The sequence below is a fragment of the Pyrgilauda ruficollis genome, unplaced genomic scaffold (genome assembly GCF_017590135.1).
Source record: "Pyrgilauda ruficollis isolate IOZ18807 unplaced genomic scaffold, ASM1759013v1 scaffold182, whole genome shotgun sequence".
NCBI lineage: Eukaryota > Metazoa > Chordata > Aves > Passeriformes > Passeridae > Pyrgilauda > Pyrgilauda ruficollis.
In genome coordinates, this window is record NW_024517207.1 from 482,084 (window position 1) to 501,587 (window position 19,504).

Consider the following 19,504-nt stretch of genomic DNA (forward strand, 5'->3'; position numbering starts at 1 on the left):
AATAGAAAGGACAGAGGATTTAACTCTTACTGAAGGGGGATGGATGGAGGTGAAGCACTCAACACTTCCTTCACTCTTCATCTGTCATCTACAGTCAAACTAAATGTTAAAAACAGGCCTTTCTTAACATTAAACTAATAGCAAAAGTTAAATGAGGTGATAATAGAAAGGTGAACCTGTTGGCTAGGGGCAGATTCCTGATCTCCTGGTCTAAATTTGAAAGGAACTTTGATAGAAGATGCTGATTTAAGTGTTCTTTATTGAATTTGTATCAGAGTGACATCTGTCATGAAGTGAACTCTTCATTTGTACAGATTACTCTGCTCATAAATGATGCTCTCCCTGAGATTGAATTTGATTGTGCAAAATGCAATTATGAGGAATGAAACATGGAAGAAAGTGGAAGAAAACAAAACTGGTTTCAAATTTTATTCTTTTACTTGGAATGTAAATTAGTATCATGCTCTGATAGTATCATTTTTCTATAAGGTATTTTTGAAATAACTTAAACTGATCTAATAAATTTGCTGCAATTGCTTTGAATAGAGACAACCAAAATAAACACTGATGCAAAAAGTCAAAAGAGAAACAACCACACTTTTAAGGGGCTGCACCCAAGTTTAATTGCATAGTGTTTGTAAAGGGATTTCAAAACTATGTAATTGAATACTCTCTTCCTTTGCAACACACTGATGTATGGCTAAAAACAGCTGTCTGTTTATAAATACTGTATTTTTGATCAGAGCCATTGTACTATTGTAGTTCAACACTCCTTGCCTTGGACAAAGTTCACTTTAAGTACTGAGTAGTCTTTGGTTTAAATGTTAAGAACTTTCCTGGGCTGGGTCATGAAATTGAGTTTATTTCAGATATAAATGTGAATTAATGCTCAGCTTGGTTAACATGCTTCATGCTTTTAAAAACATCAAGAACAGGAATTTCAGCTGTTTTGGGGAGAACTAACTGTTCTCCCGAAAATAAATTAAAGCAGATTTTTCTTACAGACTTAAAGCAGTCGTTTTCTTACAGACTTTATTTTGTACAAATTTATACATCACTTGTGAATACAAGAGAAATTCAGGTTCATTTTCTAAAATGGCTGTTTCAGGCTTCTTTAGTCATTATCCTTTCAGGGAAGTGCTGAAAGGAAATTTTTGGTTAAATGCTCATTGCAAAATAATTTATAGAGGGCCTGATCCATAGTTCACTTCAGACTGGTAAAGTTTTTGATGGTGAGTTCCTAAAAGTAATCTTAAAGAGAATGAGTGTCTATGACTGCTCTTAGTTAGCACCAATATCTTGTATATGTATCACACATACAACCATATCTTAGTTGTATATGTAATTTTACTGCTGACTTTGTTAGTGGTTATTGCTTTTCCTGTGAGCAAATAATTAAATGTCATTTTGATGACATTTAGTAGTGGGAAGAGGTAAAAACTAGATGGAATGCACAGCATATGGCTTCTTCAGAAGGCAGAATAAATATTTGTCCACGTAATTGCAGTTTATCCTTCTGAAGGGAAGGAGAAGAATTATGGAAATAAATAAAATAATAAAAAAAATAATCAAAGAATTTCTAAACTGTTATCTAGAGTTCTGCTGCTCTGTAGGGTAGAATGAAGAGCTTGCAAAGAATGAAAGAGTAAATTTGCCTCATGAACATTGCTGAGTGGAATAGCAAGCCCAGGTGTTGCTGGTACCCAGGTGTTGTGCTGATGCCTGCTCCCCTGCTCTGTGCTCCCAGGGTACGGGCTGAAAAGCCACGTGCGCACACACACTGGGGAGAAGCCCTATCGCTGCACCGAGGAGAACTGCACCAAATCCTTCAAGACTTCTGGAGACCTGCAGAAGCACATTCGGACCCACACAGGTACTGGCAGCACACGCTGTTGTTAATTCACCTCGGTGGATTTTGTTTTTTCTCTTTGCTCATTCTGTGACTTTATACTGACAAAATCAGCCTGTGTATATTCTCTTTCTGAAGCCCAGTGAGCTCAGCCGCATTTCAGCATGGTAAGCATTAAATCCAGCATGCTTTTCTTGGAAAAAGTGCTAAACCATTCACACTGCTATTGCAAATGCACTAACTTTTAGCAGTGCCTCACTTACATTGTCACTGAGTCACTCGTTGCCTTTACAGCTTCATCTGCAGCTGTAACAGAAAAGGAACTTTTCCTCAATAATCTGTCTTGCCTTTTAGAAATGGCTTCAGTGTTCCTCAGTTTTGGTGCTTTAATATAACTCACATGCCAGCTTTATGAAGGTTGATATTCTGAGCTTGTTATCCTCATTTCCCATCTCTTCTTCCAGCAGAAAAACCAAATTGTCATAGAAAACCAACAGCTACTAAAACTAAACAAAAAATAAAACCTTACATTTTGTCTAAAAACATTAAATTGAAAGCCAAACCACAAATTCTAGACAGCACACTACATTCTGTAAAACTCTGTGTATGCACATACATGTAAACAAGATTGCACAGTCTCCTTTGTGCCTGTGATCTTCAAGAAAAACAACCCCTAAATGTAGGAAGGACAATCTTGCTAACCTGTTCCATTAAATATATTTATGTCTCTGCTAGAACACTGATAAGCTTTTCCACTCAACTGTCTGAATCTTTGTGATTCAAGAAGAAACAATAAGAAGTAGGGGTTTGGATTTTTTTTCAAATTAAAAATATCATATGCAGGGTGGGATGTAAATATAGGCAATAAAAATTGGGAGAACTCAGGATTACATTAAGATATTTCTGCCTTTTTTTGGACTTTAACACACAAATAAGATTCTGTTGGGATTAGTGCTGTCTTGATTTTTAAACATCACTGTGAACACATATCAGCTCTAGAAGAGGATGCACTGCATCAAGTACATACTATGAACTGAATGGATTCTGTAGCACAGACAGCTTTATTAGCTGTGAACTGTTTTCTTTCTTTTTTTATGGCCACAGAAGGTGTGTAGTAATTTAATCTCCGTTTAGCAGTTGAGACAAAAGATTTGAGCCAGCCTTATATAACCTACCCACCTGAACAATTTGAGTAATAGAATCATAATCTCCCAGCAGACCAGGGGCCAGAGGTGTCTCATTTCAGATTTATGAGTTTCCAGGAAGCTAAAGAATGAGAAGAGTGCAGCAGCAGCTTTGTGCAGGTGGATGGAGCAGCGTGCGCTCATGCCTTGTGCAAGCTGCAGCAGGGCAGCAGGCAGGTCTGGGCTCTCCCACTCCCTCCCACGGCTCAGAAACCTTTCCCTTCTAAAGAAGGTACATCAGGGTCAGCACTTTCTTCACTTTCTGCCTCTTTTAACCAGAAGTGACTTCTCCCCCTCTTTGAGTAGAGTCGTCTTGCTTTCAGTGCCATCAACTGCTTGCCTTGGCTTTCTCCATGGTCTCCCCAGACACACAGTTCTGGCATCAGGAAAGCTGCTGTGGATGGTGCTTGTGCTGCAGTGGGATAGAGCCTCAAGCCTTTGCACCTCTAGACTTGGAATTCGCTGTCACCTGGAAACAGGTCGCTTTGCTAGGAAGCATATTAGAATTTGAAAAGGCCCCTCCAGGGACCGGTGTGGTGACATTCCTGCGGGCATTGTTTCAGAGCGATGTGTCCCGGTTTCTGGAGCAGGGTCTGTTGCTGGGTGGGGCTGGCTCTGCAGCCCTGCTGCTCTGGGATGTGTTTGGGGTCCTGGCTGAAGCGAGGATTAGGGGAGCCATGGTAACACAACACTGAGGTGTACGGGGAATACACACTGCCTTGGCAGGAAGCTGGAAATCCTTCCCAAAACAGCTGCCCGAAGGAGTGAATAGTAGTTTCCTCTGCCAAGGAGCGAACTGCTTTGGAGTTTCGTGGTATTACTGTCTATCAGGACTTGTTCTTTTATTTTTAATTATCTACAGTTGTATCTGTAGTGGTGTTCTGCTCTTGCTCTCAGATTCTGCTCTTTGGTAAGCAGCACAGTGTGTGTGGAATGTACTTGGCTCTGGAAGTGGGAAATTACCCCAGGACATCCTGTCAGTGGCTTGAATGTGTCCAAATTTAACCCCCCCTTGCTCTTCTTCTCTGTGTGCTTTGATAGATCTGAAAGGTCAGGGGTATTGGAATGTTATTGGTTGGTCTTGTCTGCTATTCACAGTGAAATGCTTTGGTGCATTTGGTGATATATGTTACTGTGCTTAAACTTATGTTAGACAAAAAGACTTACTCTAAAAGAACCTGTATTTGTGATTTGCTTTGGTCTGGGGGTTTGAAACTTGAGTTTTATGGCTGCTTCTCTTTAGAAAGTTCTTTTTTAAGGTTAAGTGCTTTCAATAACAAGTTTTACTAATCCGTGTTTATCCTGGTTATATGTTAAACCATGGAGGTATTTTTTTCATTTGAAGAATTAACAATTGACAAATGTCAATGGTATGATACACTTGGTTTGGATCATATATGTATGAATTAGGGAGGTTGTTAAATAGTTGCTAGATTATGGATAGTGTGTGAGCTAATCCAAGCAATTGAGTCTGTTCTATACATGTTAAAGTATTAATCTAAATGCTTCATAATTTAGCTTACAGACTGTATGATTTTCCTGAATTTTGTTCATTTTGGCTAAACTAGAACACTTCACAATGACGTGTTCATGGTATTTCTGACTGAGGATCTCACTGATAAAATTAGGTAGCTTTAGGTGCCTACATTCAAGTCTAAGTGTATTTTAGAATTTTCATTCTTTTGTAACCTTTCCATGTGCACCTTTTCTTGTCTTCTTTTCCAGGTGAAAGGCCTTTTAAGTGTCCCTTTGAAGGATGTGGCAGGTCATTCACAACATCTAACATTAGAAAGGTTCACATCAGGACACACACGGGCGAAAGGCCTTATTACTGTACAGAGCCAGGATGTGGGAGAGCTTTTGCCAGTGCAACTAATTATAAGAATCATGTGAGAATACACACAGGTATATGAGTGATTTATTGCATTTTGAAGTGGAATCTGCTGGCGGGAGGCTGTGTTGTTCTCTTTGTGAGCAATGTTTTGGTGTGTTGTAATTTGGTATAGTCATGTTTCTATGACTGGGCTTGGTAATTCTGTTTGGGCCTCCTCTCCCCTCAGCTGAGGATGTTTAAGCAGTTAGATTTCCCACCTTGCTGTCAAGGCAGAATAATTTTGGTTTGGCTACAAAGTTTTTTTAAACTGAGCATTGGGCTGAATCCTTAATATGATTCTGGGACTTGCCTCCCTTGTGAGCTGTTTCTTAAATAAATACTAGTAAAGGACAAGTATGAGCTTAACTTTGGCTCACTGTTATGAGTCACCCTTTCATCACAGCTGTATTTTCCTTGCTGCTGGAACTGTAGTCAAAACTTCCTTTTTTTATAGACTAGATGTGAAAATACTTACCTAGTGAGCAGAATACTTATTTAGTGAGCAGAAATAATAAGCACAAATTTGAAGATTCTAAAATGTAAAAGCTAGTCATAGCCATATCAGCTTGGCAGCATTATGTATGTTATAGAAACACAGACAAGCTTCATGGTGTAACGTTTGATATCTAGTTTATATTTTCAGTTTACGATGGAATTTGGACACTTGTTCCATTGATTTTTAAATGAAAGGTTTTTTTATATGAAACCATAATTGTTTATACACATGCTTCCTATGGATTTCCTCAGAGCTTTCAATACTCAAAAGTGATACTAGTCAATCAATGTATCTGATCATTGAGGAAAACTGTGGGGCTTCCAGTAATAAAATAACAAAATTCTAAGTACAATGACAAACTGAAATTGCAGTTTTCAGCCTGTATCATTCTGCCTTTATCAGAAGGATGTTTTAGAGGGAATGATGGGGAGAAAAATGGGCCAAATTTACTGGCAGTCATTCTTAAAGAGACAGTAAGATGCTGCATTGATAAACTTGTGAGATTGAGCTTTTCTGCTGCCTTTGAAATTCAAGAATGGTTGGCAATGAAGGTTTGTCCCTAAATATCATTTGCTGTGATATTTTTCCTGTGCATCCTGAATAAAGTTCTCTTTATACCTTTTGTTTTGCCGTGCAGGGGAGAAGCCCTATGTGTGTACAGTTCCTGGCTGTGACAAACGTTTCACAGAGTATTCCAGTTTATACAAACATCATGTTGTACATACTCATTCCAAACCCTACAACTGCAATCACTGCGGGAAGACCTACAAGCAGATCTCTACCCTTGCTATGCACAAACGGACAGCGCACAACGACACTGAGCCCATTGAGGAAGAACAAGAGGCTTTCTTTGAGCCCCCTCCAGGTTAGAATTGCAGCCTTTGAATCTCTCGTTGTTAAAAAAAAACAAACAAACAAAAAAAAGTTGCTATTTTGCTGGGGGATTTTGATAGCCAAGGAAATGAAAACATAGACAAAAAGTACTTAAAGATTTCTTAATTAGATATCTTAATTTCTCTGTAAGACTTTTTAGGGTGATAGGCAACTTGTAAACAGAAATTGCATGGTAATTGGCCAGATAATAAACTCATTTATAGCAGTCATGGGGTTAAGAGAGAAATTTGAGTTGCAGTCTCAGCAAACCTGCTAAAAATATGAATGTGGGGAAGGCACCACAGAGACTCTAAGCTGATTACAACTTACTGGACTTTTGTTATGGATTTTTCAAAGACTGTGTATATATGTAACACCATGGCTGGTGACAATCTTTTGTGTGGGAGTAAAGGCTGTGCCTCGAGAAAAAAAATCTGTTTTTGCAGTACGGTGATACGGGCTGGTTTGCTGTGGTTTAGAGCAGTTTTGTAAACTGTCCTAGAGGCAAAGATGAAAAGGAGCTGCTGTGCTGCAGTACTGCGCAGAGTTTGCTGCTCATGGTATCATGAGTATTGAATCCTATGAGTGTAAAGGATCAGACTGAAGGAAATACTGTGATAGGACAAACACCACTTGTCAAATTGTGATTTTTGGATGTGCCTGAAGATCGGAAATATCTGCACAAACTGTTTTGGTTAGCAAAGTTGTTTTGCTACATTGTTGTTTGTGGGAAACTGCACTGAATGCCTCAAGCAGACTTACTATAGCTTAATTCCTTCCTTTAAAGGAATGATAACATTTATTTGCTGAGGTTAAACATTTATCAAGATAATGAATTTACTTAAATCTTCACACAAAGGCATGTCACTATGTTCTTCTGTATGTTTGTTAATTAATAACTTTAAAAAAAATCCAGCTGTGTTTGCATGGAGTCCCTTGAATGCAGAGGTTAACATTTAATAAATTAGAAATGTTTATCACATGCTAATATTTGCTTACAAACTAAATGTATATGTAGTATTTATGTGTCTTTAAACTCATTGCTAGAAGATTATACCCCGTGTTCCCAAAATAAGACTTTCTGACTTGCTTCTGGTATCTTTCCTCCTTTTATTTTTCTCATCTTTCCACTAAATTTTTCTGTTGGAGTGTTTAAAACCTTCAGGCAAGACTGAGAGTTAATCCCTGTCATTTACTCTCCTGGGAGCATTTAGAGTATGAAAAGTATCCTATGCCTTCTTTGTGTCCAATAGGTCAAGGTGAAGATGTGCTCAAAGGCTCCCAGATCACCTACGTGACAGGTGTAGAGGGAGAAGATGTCATTTCTGCACAGGTTGCTACAGTTACTCAGTCAGGATTAGGCCAACAAGTAGCACTAATATCCCAGGATGGAACCCAACATGTGAGTATCTGCAGTGTCACCCGCTGACAAAACCATGCTGAGAATTGAGGCACGGGTTGGTAGCTGCTCCATGGGCTCTCTGAAATCACACAGGATTCTGGATCAATGTTGGTGGAAAGCAGCTTCTTTGGAGCTGTGTCAGGATATCTTAGGGCTGTGCCTCCTGTGGAATACCTAAGGGAAACCACACATTCTGACACATGAAACTGTATTAATACAAAGTTAGGGGACTGGTATCTCCTTGTTCATCTTTGTCACTTTGAAAAGGGCTGTTTAAACAACTGTTATATATACAGCCTGTTTCTGAGGTTTCTCACAGTTCCCAGATTATGCTGTTAAAACTGATGGGCATCTTCCCTGTCTTGACTGCCCACACTTTAGGAGGTTGAGGGGTGGGAAGTCTTTTCAGTCCAGGTGCTTCCTTCACAAGCAGTTTGGTTGGTAGGGTGCAGTTTCTAACATAAACGAAAGGATAAGGAATCCTTTGATACTATTTTCCACTTGAACATTCCAATGGCTGTCTTTTTTTAAGGTTTTCCATGGATATATATTTTTAAGGATTTTATATGAAATTTCTTTGGAAGGGGATTCCAACACAATTCTCTTGATTCACTGTGGCAGTATATTGTAGGCTTTTGGGGGAAAAATTTCTATATCAGCTGGCAGGGCAACTGAAATACCAGTAACATATGAAAGATATATTCTGAATTCAGACTGAAATAAAATATCCAAGGGGCCTGTTTTATTGCCAGAACATTGGAAATTGCAGCAATACTAAGTAACTGGCATTTTTGCCCTTTTAAATGAAGGCCTGAAGAAGCCTTGACACAGAATTCTTACACATTTAAATTGTCTTTCAGCTTGACTTCAGTTCTGGGATTTATTACTTTGTAAATCAGACATCAAATTATGTATCTGATGCCCTAATGCATTTATACTGGAGACATCAGTAATTTATATCATTAATTTGTTATGGATTGTTTGTTTGTGGCTTAAATTCTAAGCCATCATGGGGCTCTTTTAGTATTTACATCAAGATCAAAGTATGTCAGGTGCTACAACCTTAAATCCCATTGACCTCTGTGGAAGACACATGCATAGATAATCTGTTATGCTGTTATTTGGGATGCACTCTGATTAACGTGGAGTTGTAGGCTCTGGGATTAGATATGCCACCCCTCCTACTATGAGAGCCATATTCTTTTCTGTGAACAGGTAAGTGTGTCTGGAAGGTCACGAGCTGTTGGATGCCAGCCGGTGAGGCAGGTGGAGTGAGGGCTGTGGCTGGAGCAGCGCTCAGCCCCTTCCTTGCCTCAGGAGCTCTGTGTGTTGCAGGTGAACATATCGCAGGCAGACATGCAGGCCATCGGCAACACCATCACCATGGTGACACAAGATGGCACCACCATCACAGTCCCTGCCCACGACGCCGTCATCTCCTCGGCCGGAACGCACTCGGTGGCCATGGTCACTGCAGAGGGCACCGAGGGACAGCAGGTGAGACTGCCCTGCACACCTGCCTCGTGTCCCCTGAGGAGCCGTGGCACATGGGCCCTGAGCCATCGCGCTCCTGGCACTGACGTAGATGTAGCTCAGCAGTTCCCAGCACCTGCCCAGCACATTCCCCTCCTAAGTGCCTGATGTGTTCTACCCAGGGCTGTACATCAGCAGGTGGTGGAATGTTATAAAAACAAGTGGGCACCGAGAAAAAAATCTGAGGTACCAGTCCAATGATTCATATAGGTGTCTGTAAAATAACACCTAGAAATGCCAAGCTTTTTCCCCAAAGTCACACAGTAAATGTGTGACAGAACTAAGTATAGAATCCAGTATGAACTGTAATTTCATTGGTTCATATTATGGGACTGTAAATTATTTGGCAGATGGGAAACATTTGTGTAAGTCTAAATCTGTGGGTTGTTTTTTAATGTACAGATAAAACAGCTAACTTTTTAGTACTAAAAAGATGTTATCTTTAAGTTAAAGTTCATTCTACTGTTCTAAAATTGCACTACATGAAAATGAAGATAGTTGTTACTCTCTGTGTAGATAATCACAGGTCTGTAGGTGCATTACTGATTTGCTGCAGTCCTGAGGATATTTATATTTTAAGAGCTAGTAGATAATTTGGAGAACACAATTATGGCGACTTTTCTCTTGCACAATACAATTATGCTCATGGGTGATCCCAGCTTTGACTGTAACTGTGAAAGCAGTGGTGGTAGGAGGTGAGGAGCAGGAGCAGATCTGCCAGGCAGGTGATTGTGTCCCTTTGTCCTGAAGGTTGCAATTGTGGCCCAAGACTTAGCAGCGTTTCACAGTGCCTCCTCAGAAATGGGACACCAGCAGCACGGACACCATCTAGTGACTACAGAAACTAGACCTGTAACATTGTTGGCTACATCCAATGGGACACAAATTGCAGTACAGGTAAGATGGGGATACATGATTTTTTGGAGTGTTTCTTCTAGAGCTAGAAACTACCTAGTCAGATAACAAAATTATTCAAATAAGTTTGGTTTCCCTGAAAAAAATAGCCCACAACTGTGTGATCTCGTATTTAAAGTGACATACAGGGTTAGGAAGAGGAATAAACAGCATCTGATTTTCCAAATCTACTTGCAGAACTCTGAAAAAAGAGGAAGGCTGGGGGAGGTCCAAACTTCAGGTCAATCAAGTAGTTAATGGACTCAGGTTTTCAGTGAAAAAGTGCTTTTGTTCATCCTTCAGCTTTACATACAGGATTGACACATATAAAGCCAAACTCTCAAGGATAAATTGCTATGAACTTACAAAATTAGAAAATTTTTTATTTGAACCTCGAAATGCTAATAGCAAAGTAGTGCAAACAGTTATATAGAAATTAATAATCAGAAATCTCTGGAAATAGTGACCTTCTGTTATGTGCCAAACCTGCACAGTACAAACAGTCTCTGTAAATAGTTCCTCACATTGTTCAAACACTGTCAGGAAAAGGTAATTTCTATGTATGAAAGAGCTCTTAAGAGCTCAGATTGAAAGGAGTAGTATTAATATCCTCAAGCAGAAACAAGAGATTGTTATTTTACCCTTTGTTAAATGGAAAGTAGCAAGTCAGATGCTGTTGGAAGTTGAGAAGCTCTGAATTCTGAACTCCTCTCTTTTCAGCTAAGTTGGCACTAATCAAAACTGCCTGTAAGAGAAACCATGTCAGAAGGCAATTTTTGCATGAGAGCAAGAAAAAAAGTAGCTCAAAGGGTCCTTTGAATGAAAGGAAAACAGGCACTCTGCACAAGCCCCTCTTCTGTTACCAGCAGTGGAGCATTAACTTAAGTCTCTTTACATTAATTAGACTTAAAACACACAAATAGAAGAGAGAGATTTTTAAATTAAAATACTATCGATTATTCCTGAGGGTTTAATTGGCTTTTCTCTTGTACTTCAATACTAACAAATTAATCCATTTGGTTTCTAAGTACTGGTAAAGCCAGGAGCCTGATTGTTCTATTGAAATCCTAACGAGGTGAAAACAGAGGTCTTGATTTGAGTGGATCCAGAATGTAATATGCAGTGACTGTAAAAATAACAAGTGCTACTTAGAATTGTCCCATTGAACCAAAACAATTGGGTTTTACCTTTCACACTCCTTTATGTATTTCTTCTGAGTCAGTAGGTAATGGCCAGCTTTACAGGCGGAGGTTTTCTTCAGTGTTCCCATGAGCATATTATCAAACTCCATAGATTCCTTCCCAAAATTGTGTCAAGGTGTATTTATTCAGGGTTGGTTATCTTAGTACCAGATAATTTCCTCTCTAAACTAACTGTAGAATCAAACAGTGTCATCACACCAGCTTTTTATGCAGTTGGTATCCTACAATCAATGTACACTTCTTCTATAAATTCATGTCATGTGGTGTTCCAAAGAACTGACTTTCTGTTAAGAGAGTTAAGAAAAATGAAGATGTTTGTTTGCTTTACCAGTGATAAAATGTAATGCAACAGCCACTGTGACTTCTGTGCCTGGTCTGAACTTTGTAATATCTGCCAAGTAAAATATCACCTACTTGGTGGGTCATGAAGTGTGTTTATCCTGCAGCAGTTCTTTGAAGCACATGTATTTGGTGGTTACATAGGAACGCAGTGTCATCTCCTATCAGCAGTTATCTTAATTGTCATGCTGATTAGATAGCTCCTGGTATATATCATCGTCCAGGAGAGGTGTGACAATACTGATCACACTTATTTGGGCTGAAGTGTTGTTTGGTATCTAGATCTTTGCTTTCAGATCTTTTTTTTGATGCATTTATTATCTAAGTTTAATGTTTTGGATTTCTTTCTGTTTAAATGTGTTTGTTTCAGCTTGGAGAACAACAGTCTCTGGAAGAAGCCATTAGAATAGCCTCCAGAATACAACAGGGGGAAACACCAGGGATTGATGATTAACTTGTAAAACTGCTACCAGAACAATAGAGTGAAAGGTATTTTATTTTCAACCAACAAAGGTCCATGCCAGCAACAGCCCATACAAACTTTGAAGTCCCCCACTCACTGATACTGTGTACACATTTTATGCAAGAGTGAAGAACATTTTCTAAGTTTTGTGTACATAACCCTTGGAATGGACTGACATCATCTACTTCCAACCGTTGCATTCAGGAATATGGAATTAGGATTATATAGTAAACTTCCTTGTTATCCTTTCATCAGATTTCAGACTGGTCTACAAGCAAGTAAAAAATAGAAGTATTGGAGTGAATTTTTAATGTCATGTACAAATAATGAAGGCATTACTGAAGATTTCAGCTGTTTAAATAACCATTTCAGGAACCCTTACAAGTAATAAAGGCAACAAAGCCTTTTAAAATTGCATTCCATTAATGGAAAAGTCTTGGATTTTGAGCCTACTACTGTAAATCTTCGTATTTCGATTTGTTTCATACAGATTTGAATACTCTTTAGATTATCTACCCCATCTCATTCATTGTAAATACAGACTGTTAATGCTGGAAGTGCTAATTATATTATCTTTAAATTGGATTATGTACAAAGAACTGGTTGTTGAATATTAAAGAAAGTAAATCTAATGATTTTGTTTCTTTACATATTTTACTTAAGATGTTACTCTCAGATTATTATGCAATAAAATATAGCAAGATTGTATTGTTTAGATAGGATGATATTGTCATGTGACATACTGTTTTACTTCTTACTGAGACTGAAGTTCAAATTATTTATTTACGGCCTTGTATAAATTTTTCCAAAGTTTATTTATCATAAACTTCATTTTTTGGCATTAATTTTGACCGTGATCCACTATAGTGTATTAAGCAAATACTGGTAATAGTTATCTCAGACATTCTAAAACACTACAAGAGTGGTTTTCACTAGAAGGTGAAGTTACCCATTTTCAAGTGAACTATTTTCCAATGGTGCATTTGCAGCAAAAGTACAAGTACTAATAGTTTATTTTCAACAGTTCTGAGTGCCTGCTGCTGCCATTCAGTACCTAGGATGTGCTTGATAATCAGTGCTTTTGAAAATCAGGACACGAGTTACTAGAAAAAAGGGATTAATGATGATGTAGGTACAATGCTCCTCTCCAACTATCATTCTGTAAAGGAAAAAATCCATTGTAGATATGTCTAACATACACAGCAAAATGTAACTTTCAATTTTTTTATATGAAGAAGTGTTTTTACTCTTGTCTTGTTAGCAAGCTGGTTAAGCAAGTTAAAAATTTTTGGCTTCCTGTAAGATTCAGTGCTTATTTTAGATTAGTGTCAAGAGCACTTCTGAAACTGAAGCCTCACCTTTAGCTTTCTCAAGGGAAGGACTGAACATCCTCTGGACAAAATCTTTATTAAGGAATCCCAAGTATTATGAGGTGCACATCCTACATGAAAAAATAAAGTCCATAACTAAGTACCTTGAGGTATTTGACCTCAAGAAAGGCCAAGTTTCAATAGAATGAGCCAATTTATTGTGAATTACTGTATCAGTATGGGTTGCAGCCTTTTATGTTTTCTACACAGAAGCAGTGAGAGAATACAGTACTGTGGGATGGTTGGGGACAAAGCAAAGGCCATTCTCTGCATAAACTACAAAGTGAAACTTGGAAACATATAGGTTGTCTGTAACTTTTGTATAGGATTGAGGTTGCTTGCTCACTTAGGTGCCAGTTTTTCTGAAATGTTGTAAATCTTGATATCCCATGGAGATAAATGTACTATGCAAGGAGGATTAATTGCCTGTCAACTAGATCAGTTTCTTAGTACTTATCACCTTTTAGAAATTAAAGTTGTATCATTTGATGTGAATGTTCAAGGTTTTTTTTTTTTTTTTCCTAAATTTCATTGCTAATAGTTTCTGGAAATGGTGGCTGGAACGGTGGCTTTGACTTAGCAAAGAAATAACTTCAGTTCTTACTTCTCATTTCCCAGGACATTTCCTGACCACTGTACAAATGTGAGTATTCTTTCTCTTTCATCCAAGTTGGTTTGCTGCAAGGTGTCATTCACAACAGGCTCAGTCAGGAAAACTGTAGTATATTAAAATTTATTTCTGTGACTATTACCTTACCAGTTACTCTTGCAAAACTCCCAAGTCAAAGGTGGATGCTTCCATGTTTTGCTAGCTCCCTCGACATAAATAAGGTAGATGACTTAGACTGCTTAGTGCTTAAAGAAAAGCTGAGGTGATTATGTGTGCCTTAGCTGCAAGGCCTGCCTTCACAACAGACCTTGGGGATTTTTCCCTCCTGCTTCCATTCAGCCACCAGTGGAAGGAGCTGTTTTGGCAGCTGATGCTGCGTGTTGGCATTGGAAGGTCCTGTAGTGGAGTTTAGACAAGATCGGGTTAGATAGGTAGGAAAATGGGCAAAAATTATTTCAGGAGGAGGAAGCACAGAATATGACAGGACTGGGTGTTTGGCAGTGGGAATCTCTATCATTTACCCACAGATTCTACCCCTCTTTGGAAAACTGTCTCCAGGGGAATGCTTTGGCACACAAGAAAGAAGTAGTTTGTAAAAGATGAGCCCTGTAAAGTAAATCAGCTCAGTGTATCACTGCCTCTTGCAGACTGACTCCCACATTTCCTGTCACGATTTTTCCCCTGTATTTCAATTCTGGGTCTGTACCAATTCTCCCTATGAAGGAATAAGCCCAAAGTCTTTCCAGACCTCACAGTCAACTTTTCCCTTTTAAATATTTATCCAGATTTTCCCTATGGTGGCCTTTGCTTTACTGTAGTGTAGTGCCCCTTCTGATAGTAAAGGAGGTGATTATTTTGGGTGCTGCAGGTTGTGCCAGACACACTCTGCATAACAACAGGACGGCTTTTACCCTGGAGGGCTAATGGTTCTCATAAGAGTAAATCCTGCTGTAAACAGCCTTCATCCCTGCTGCTGTGACTGAGCCCAGCTCAGCTGACCGATACCGCAGGTCTGGGTGTGAGACGGGCACGTGGTGTCTGCTCAGCACAAGGGCAGGCCGGGCTCCGGAGCTGATAAACACCGCCTGAGCTTTGCTTCCTCAGCCCTCAAATACTGCCCGAATTTGTCCCACTGCCCGCTCTGGGTTCTGCAGGGATTGTGCTGTAGCAGGGAAATCCCTGTGCCTTGGCCAGTGCACTCAGGGAGCCTTCCCCCGGTAAGTGTCGAGTAAGGATCTGCTTGAAAATGTTTCTGAATCAGGCAACTAGAGCTGGTGAGATTTGTCAGACTCTACACCTTAAGCTGACCAAGATGCAGACGTGCCCCATAACAAACTGTTTTGTTCACTCAGAGTTTGTTTTTGAATTAAAACAAATTTTCTGTGTAATTTTCAAACACCACAGGTGAAATTTCATTAATATCTGGGTGGCATGCAAACTGATTTTCTTATGCAGTAAGGTTTTGAGAGACTGGAAATGACAGGGAACTTGTGTCCTGTTCAGCTATTAACTTAGAGTTGTTTGAAGCTTTAAAAAATGGATTTATTCAGCATACATCATTTTTGTCTTGAAAAAATGGAAATTGCCTTGTCTTTAGAGATGCATAAAATCAAACTCCAGCCCCTTGTTCATAATAAGGTACTCCTACTTTTTTATTTGCAAAGTATATATTTGAGCACCATTTTCCCAAAAGTATCCTGTATTCTATGGATAAAAACCTTCTAAAGCATAGACACCTATGACAACAAAACAAAAATCAAGAGCCATTTTCAGTTCTTTTGTTGGAGGTAGTAAACTGCACTCAAAGTGAGGCAGAGAAGCAAGCATTTTTCCTTGTTGTCTTATGTGTATTGTGAAATGTCCCATCAGTTTGGCATTCCTTTGATTCTGTTTTTCATTCTGCTGGTGGAGTTCACTTGGCCAGAGGAAAATCCAACAATCTCATTAGGCCATCACCATTAGCACTATTGACACCTCACCCTATCAGGAAGAGGTGATACCAGACTTTCTAACTGAGGGTTATATTCAAAGCAGACTTTAATTATCCCAATAAACATAGAAGCTTATATCAATTATCCCAGTAAACATAGAAGCCTGTATCAACAAGTGAGCACTTGGTCCTACACAGTCTGTGTATTTATCTCTGCTGGAAATGTGACCCCCTTAAATCCAATCCATCTCAGGTTCTGAAACAATAAGAGATTTTCTTTGGGTTATTACTGCTCTGTTTAATTATTTGCAGCATTTTTCTCAAAGGAATGACAAACCATTTACACTTTCAAGGCACAAGTTACTGTGTGGAACTTTTCCTGTAAGTAAAAAGTATCTTATGTGGTTGTGAAAACCCCCAGTATTTTACCCTTTCTTTTGTTTAAATCCATTATCAGCCTTTGGGTTGATTGGTTGCTGCTTTTTACTTATTTTTCAAGAGACTTTTGGACTCCCCATCGTGTTACTGCTTGGTTCTGTAGGATTTGCTGAGAGGTTCCTGAACAGGCGGCTTAGTGAGGCAAGACAAGGGAAAGAGGCTGACTTCCCAACACCTGGCAGGTCTGCTGCCATACCAGAAACTACCCACATGGATGTAAAAAGCTCCTGGATATACAACAATGGTCCAAAGCTACATCTCCAGTGGGGTTTTTTTTCCCTGGTGTAGGGCTAATTCAGATTCAAATATAGGTTGTAATGACTGAAAAATCAGAAAGTGCAAGAAATGGTTTGTGGGACAGATGGGATTAGCTGCTTTCTGTTTTAAATAGATACATTCAAGAGAGTAAGACACAGATTAAAAAAATTATTTATCTGCACACCTAAAAATGCTTGTAAAATGTCTTACCTTAAATGATGCACATAAGAGATTATTAGAAGACGAGTAGTAGAAAAAAGGCACAGTACCTCTCTTTTATGGTTTTGCATGTTCTCTGAAGGAGAAAAAGGAAAGAGGTTATTGATAGAGGTAAATTAGTAGTGTAGTGACTGCTTAGTTTCTCTGCATTAGACATTGTGAGGTTTTTAATTGCTGGTACAAAATCTTTCTATTTTGGTAATTTTAACTTGGCCTCAACAGAGGAATAGGACATTCTACCTGTTTCAGTCATGGTAATCTTCCTCTCTTCAGATGTCTTGGAGGAAATTCCTTATCTGAATACAACTCTCAGGCACAGACTATTTTGCCATTTTCTTGTTAAGCAGATTTCAAGTGTTAAGAAGTAGACTTAAAAACAAAAAAGGGAGTCACTAGAAACTGTCATGAGTGTGTGCTCTTATAGTCACAGAGAATTACTGAATTGTACTTTTTTAATGTACTTTGTACATTTTAACTTCTGAGTACCTTTGGATCTTCCCTGAAATTCCTAGATTTTGGATCCAGAAGCTATTCTTTACTTTGTGGAAACTGTGGTGCTGTGAAATTCCCCTTTCTATTCTCTACCTTGTTGTCTTGCTGTTATTATTTAGAGTTCCTGGGTGAATAAATCCCTGAGCAATGTTGTCTCTGCCTGCAGACTATAGACTAAAAAGAGAACAAGGTCTGGCAGTACCAGCTATTGGCATGTCTTTGGATATACAAAGTCCATTTTTGATGGGAAACTCATTCAACTCTGGACCTTGTAATTGAAGAGAAAGAGGTTGCCAGCTAACAGCAGCTGTTAGCAGCACAAGCCCAGATAAAATAATCTTTAAACTGCTCACCTTTAGATGTTGTGTCTGGCCCAGACACAACATCTCCCAGTTGGCACAGTCCCACTGGGACCTGTTGTCCCTGTATATGCCAAGTCTTGTGTGAGCACTGGAATGGCACTGCTGGCACTGTGATAAGCACACTGGTCCCTGGGTACCTGCTGAAAACCAAGATAAAAGCTGGGAAAACAGCAAAGATCTCTCTGCTCTCAGTTCTCCACCAATGGCCTTGGCACAGGTGCCCGCAGTGTTTCTGTTTTTCATAAAAGCAGCTTTACCTTCTTCCTCCTCTGCTCTTTCACTCCATTTACACCTCCCCTGATAAGGTGAATTATGCTGCCCGATGTAGAATGGGTTTCAGCCAGGTTTTGGCAGAACTCTTCCAATTCCATGGAGGTGGTTTTGGAGGATTTCAGATGAGCTTGCAAGTGCAGAAATCCTGACAAGATGACAATGCCACTTCTCTGGCAGTTCTGACAGCCAGACAAATTGGCCATTGTTCTATTTCTTCCCCATTCTTTTCACTTCCCCTGCTAGCCACAAACCTTGGAAACAATGGTTTCCTTGAGCTTGAAAACTCCTAGTTAAAAGCAGCTGTTTGCCTGTGAGTGCGTACTGCTCCAGATAAATATTTCTAGTAGCAAAATCTTCAATGCACCTTAAAAACAAGTATTATAAAAAGGAAAAGAACCAATTTTGTAAATATATATCCTGAAAACCGTTAAACCACTCAAATTTGTAGGAATATCAGCCAGGCACTGCCTAGCCATCAGTCTGTGTGCTGTTACATCTATTGGAAGAATCAGGGCTTGAGTCTGCAAGATCTGTAGCAGTTCAGAGGTGCAATTTAATCAGCTTCAGAGAATTTGGGATGATTTGACTGGAAGAGTGTGGCACAGTGGAAGCCTGCAGAGTTCCTCCTCCTCTGCTGATGTCCGTTGCTCAGGTGCTCTCTGGGAGGGAATTGGCTCTGTGGGGCTCTTGAGCCAGGCTGCTCCCAGGGCTCCTCATAATAATCACAGGTGTCACAGGGGACAGCGGAGCAGAGTTCCACTCTCTGTCTGGGCAAGCCTGGGCAAAACAGGTGTTCATGGTCCTGTCAGAGTACAGGACCTACAGCAACACAACAGTGGGTGCACATTCAGAGCAGCACAGACACCGAGCCTGTGAACTCCTACATACAGCTGTGCATTTTGTTAGCTACATATTTATTCACTACTTCCCTAATTGCTTTCAGATTGCAAATAAACTTTCTTTTAAAATCACTGTGTTACTGTTGTCTCCTTATTTTTCTTCCTTTTTTCCTTTCCTGTCTTCTCTTCAGAAATACTTTTTTCTCTGTACAACTCTGAATTGTACCACTTGATTTTGTCCCCAAACTAAACTGTTCCAGTAATTCATTGGTTAAACTCAATTACAACAGGGCTTCTGAACTTCAGTTTGTCACTTGCTGTCACCAAACACCTGTGTCTGTAGACTCCAGAAAGCATGAGTTATATTAGGTTGAGTTTGGGAAGGAAACTGCAAGCTTTGGCATTTACAGGGGGAGGGATTTATTGAAAGCTTTCAGTCTAAACTTTTTCAAAGAAAAGGAAACTCCATATATGACTGAAGCAAGCCACACATAGTGGCTGGGAAGTTTTGAGTCACTTTGTAAGAATTGCTTTGCATCTCTGTGAGCTCTGAATGGAGAAAGAGGTGGTGGAGATTCTATTTTTAAATAACCTTCTCTTACATC

General features: G+C 39.4%; 1 protein-coding gene across 4 annotated transcripts in view; it reads left to right on the forward strand.

The window, feature by feature from the left end:
• ZNF143 (zinc finger protein 143) overlaps positions 1 to 13,967 on the forward strand; it is a 30,633-nt gene extending 16,666 nt beyond the window's left edge. For all 4 annotated transcript variants that reach the window (XM_041464653.1, XM_041464655.1, XM_041464654.1 and 1 more), the window contains 7 exons: positions 1,748 to 1,873; positions 4,759 to 4,938; positions 6,040 to 6,267; positions 7,529 to 7,677; positions 9,013 to 9,174; positions 9,961 to 10,107; positions 12,016 to 13,967. In XM_041464653.1, the coding sequence (XP_041320587.1) occupies positions 1,748 to 1,873; positions 4,759 to 4,938; positions 6,040 to 6,267; positions 7,529 to 7,677; positions 9,013 to 9,174; positions 9,961 to 10,107; positions 12,016 to 12,099 (1,076 nt within the window). In that variant the 3' untranslated portion in view covers positions 12,100 to 13,967. The remainder of the gene's footprint in view (positions 1 to 1,747; positions 1,874 to 4,758; positions 4,939 to 6,039; positions 6,268 to 7,528; positions 7,678 to 9,012; positions 9,175 to 9,960; positions 10,108 to 12,015) is intronic.
• Positions 13,968 to 19,504: the final 5,537 nt, after the last annotated feature.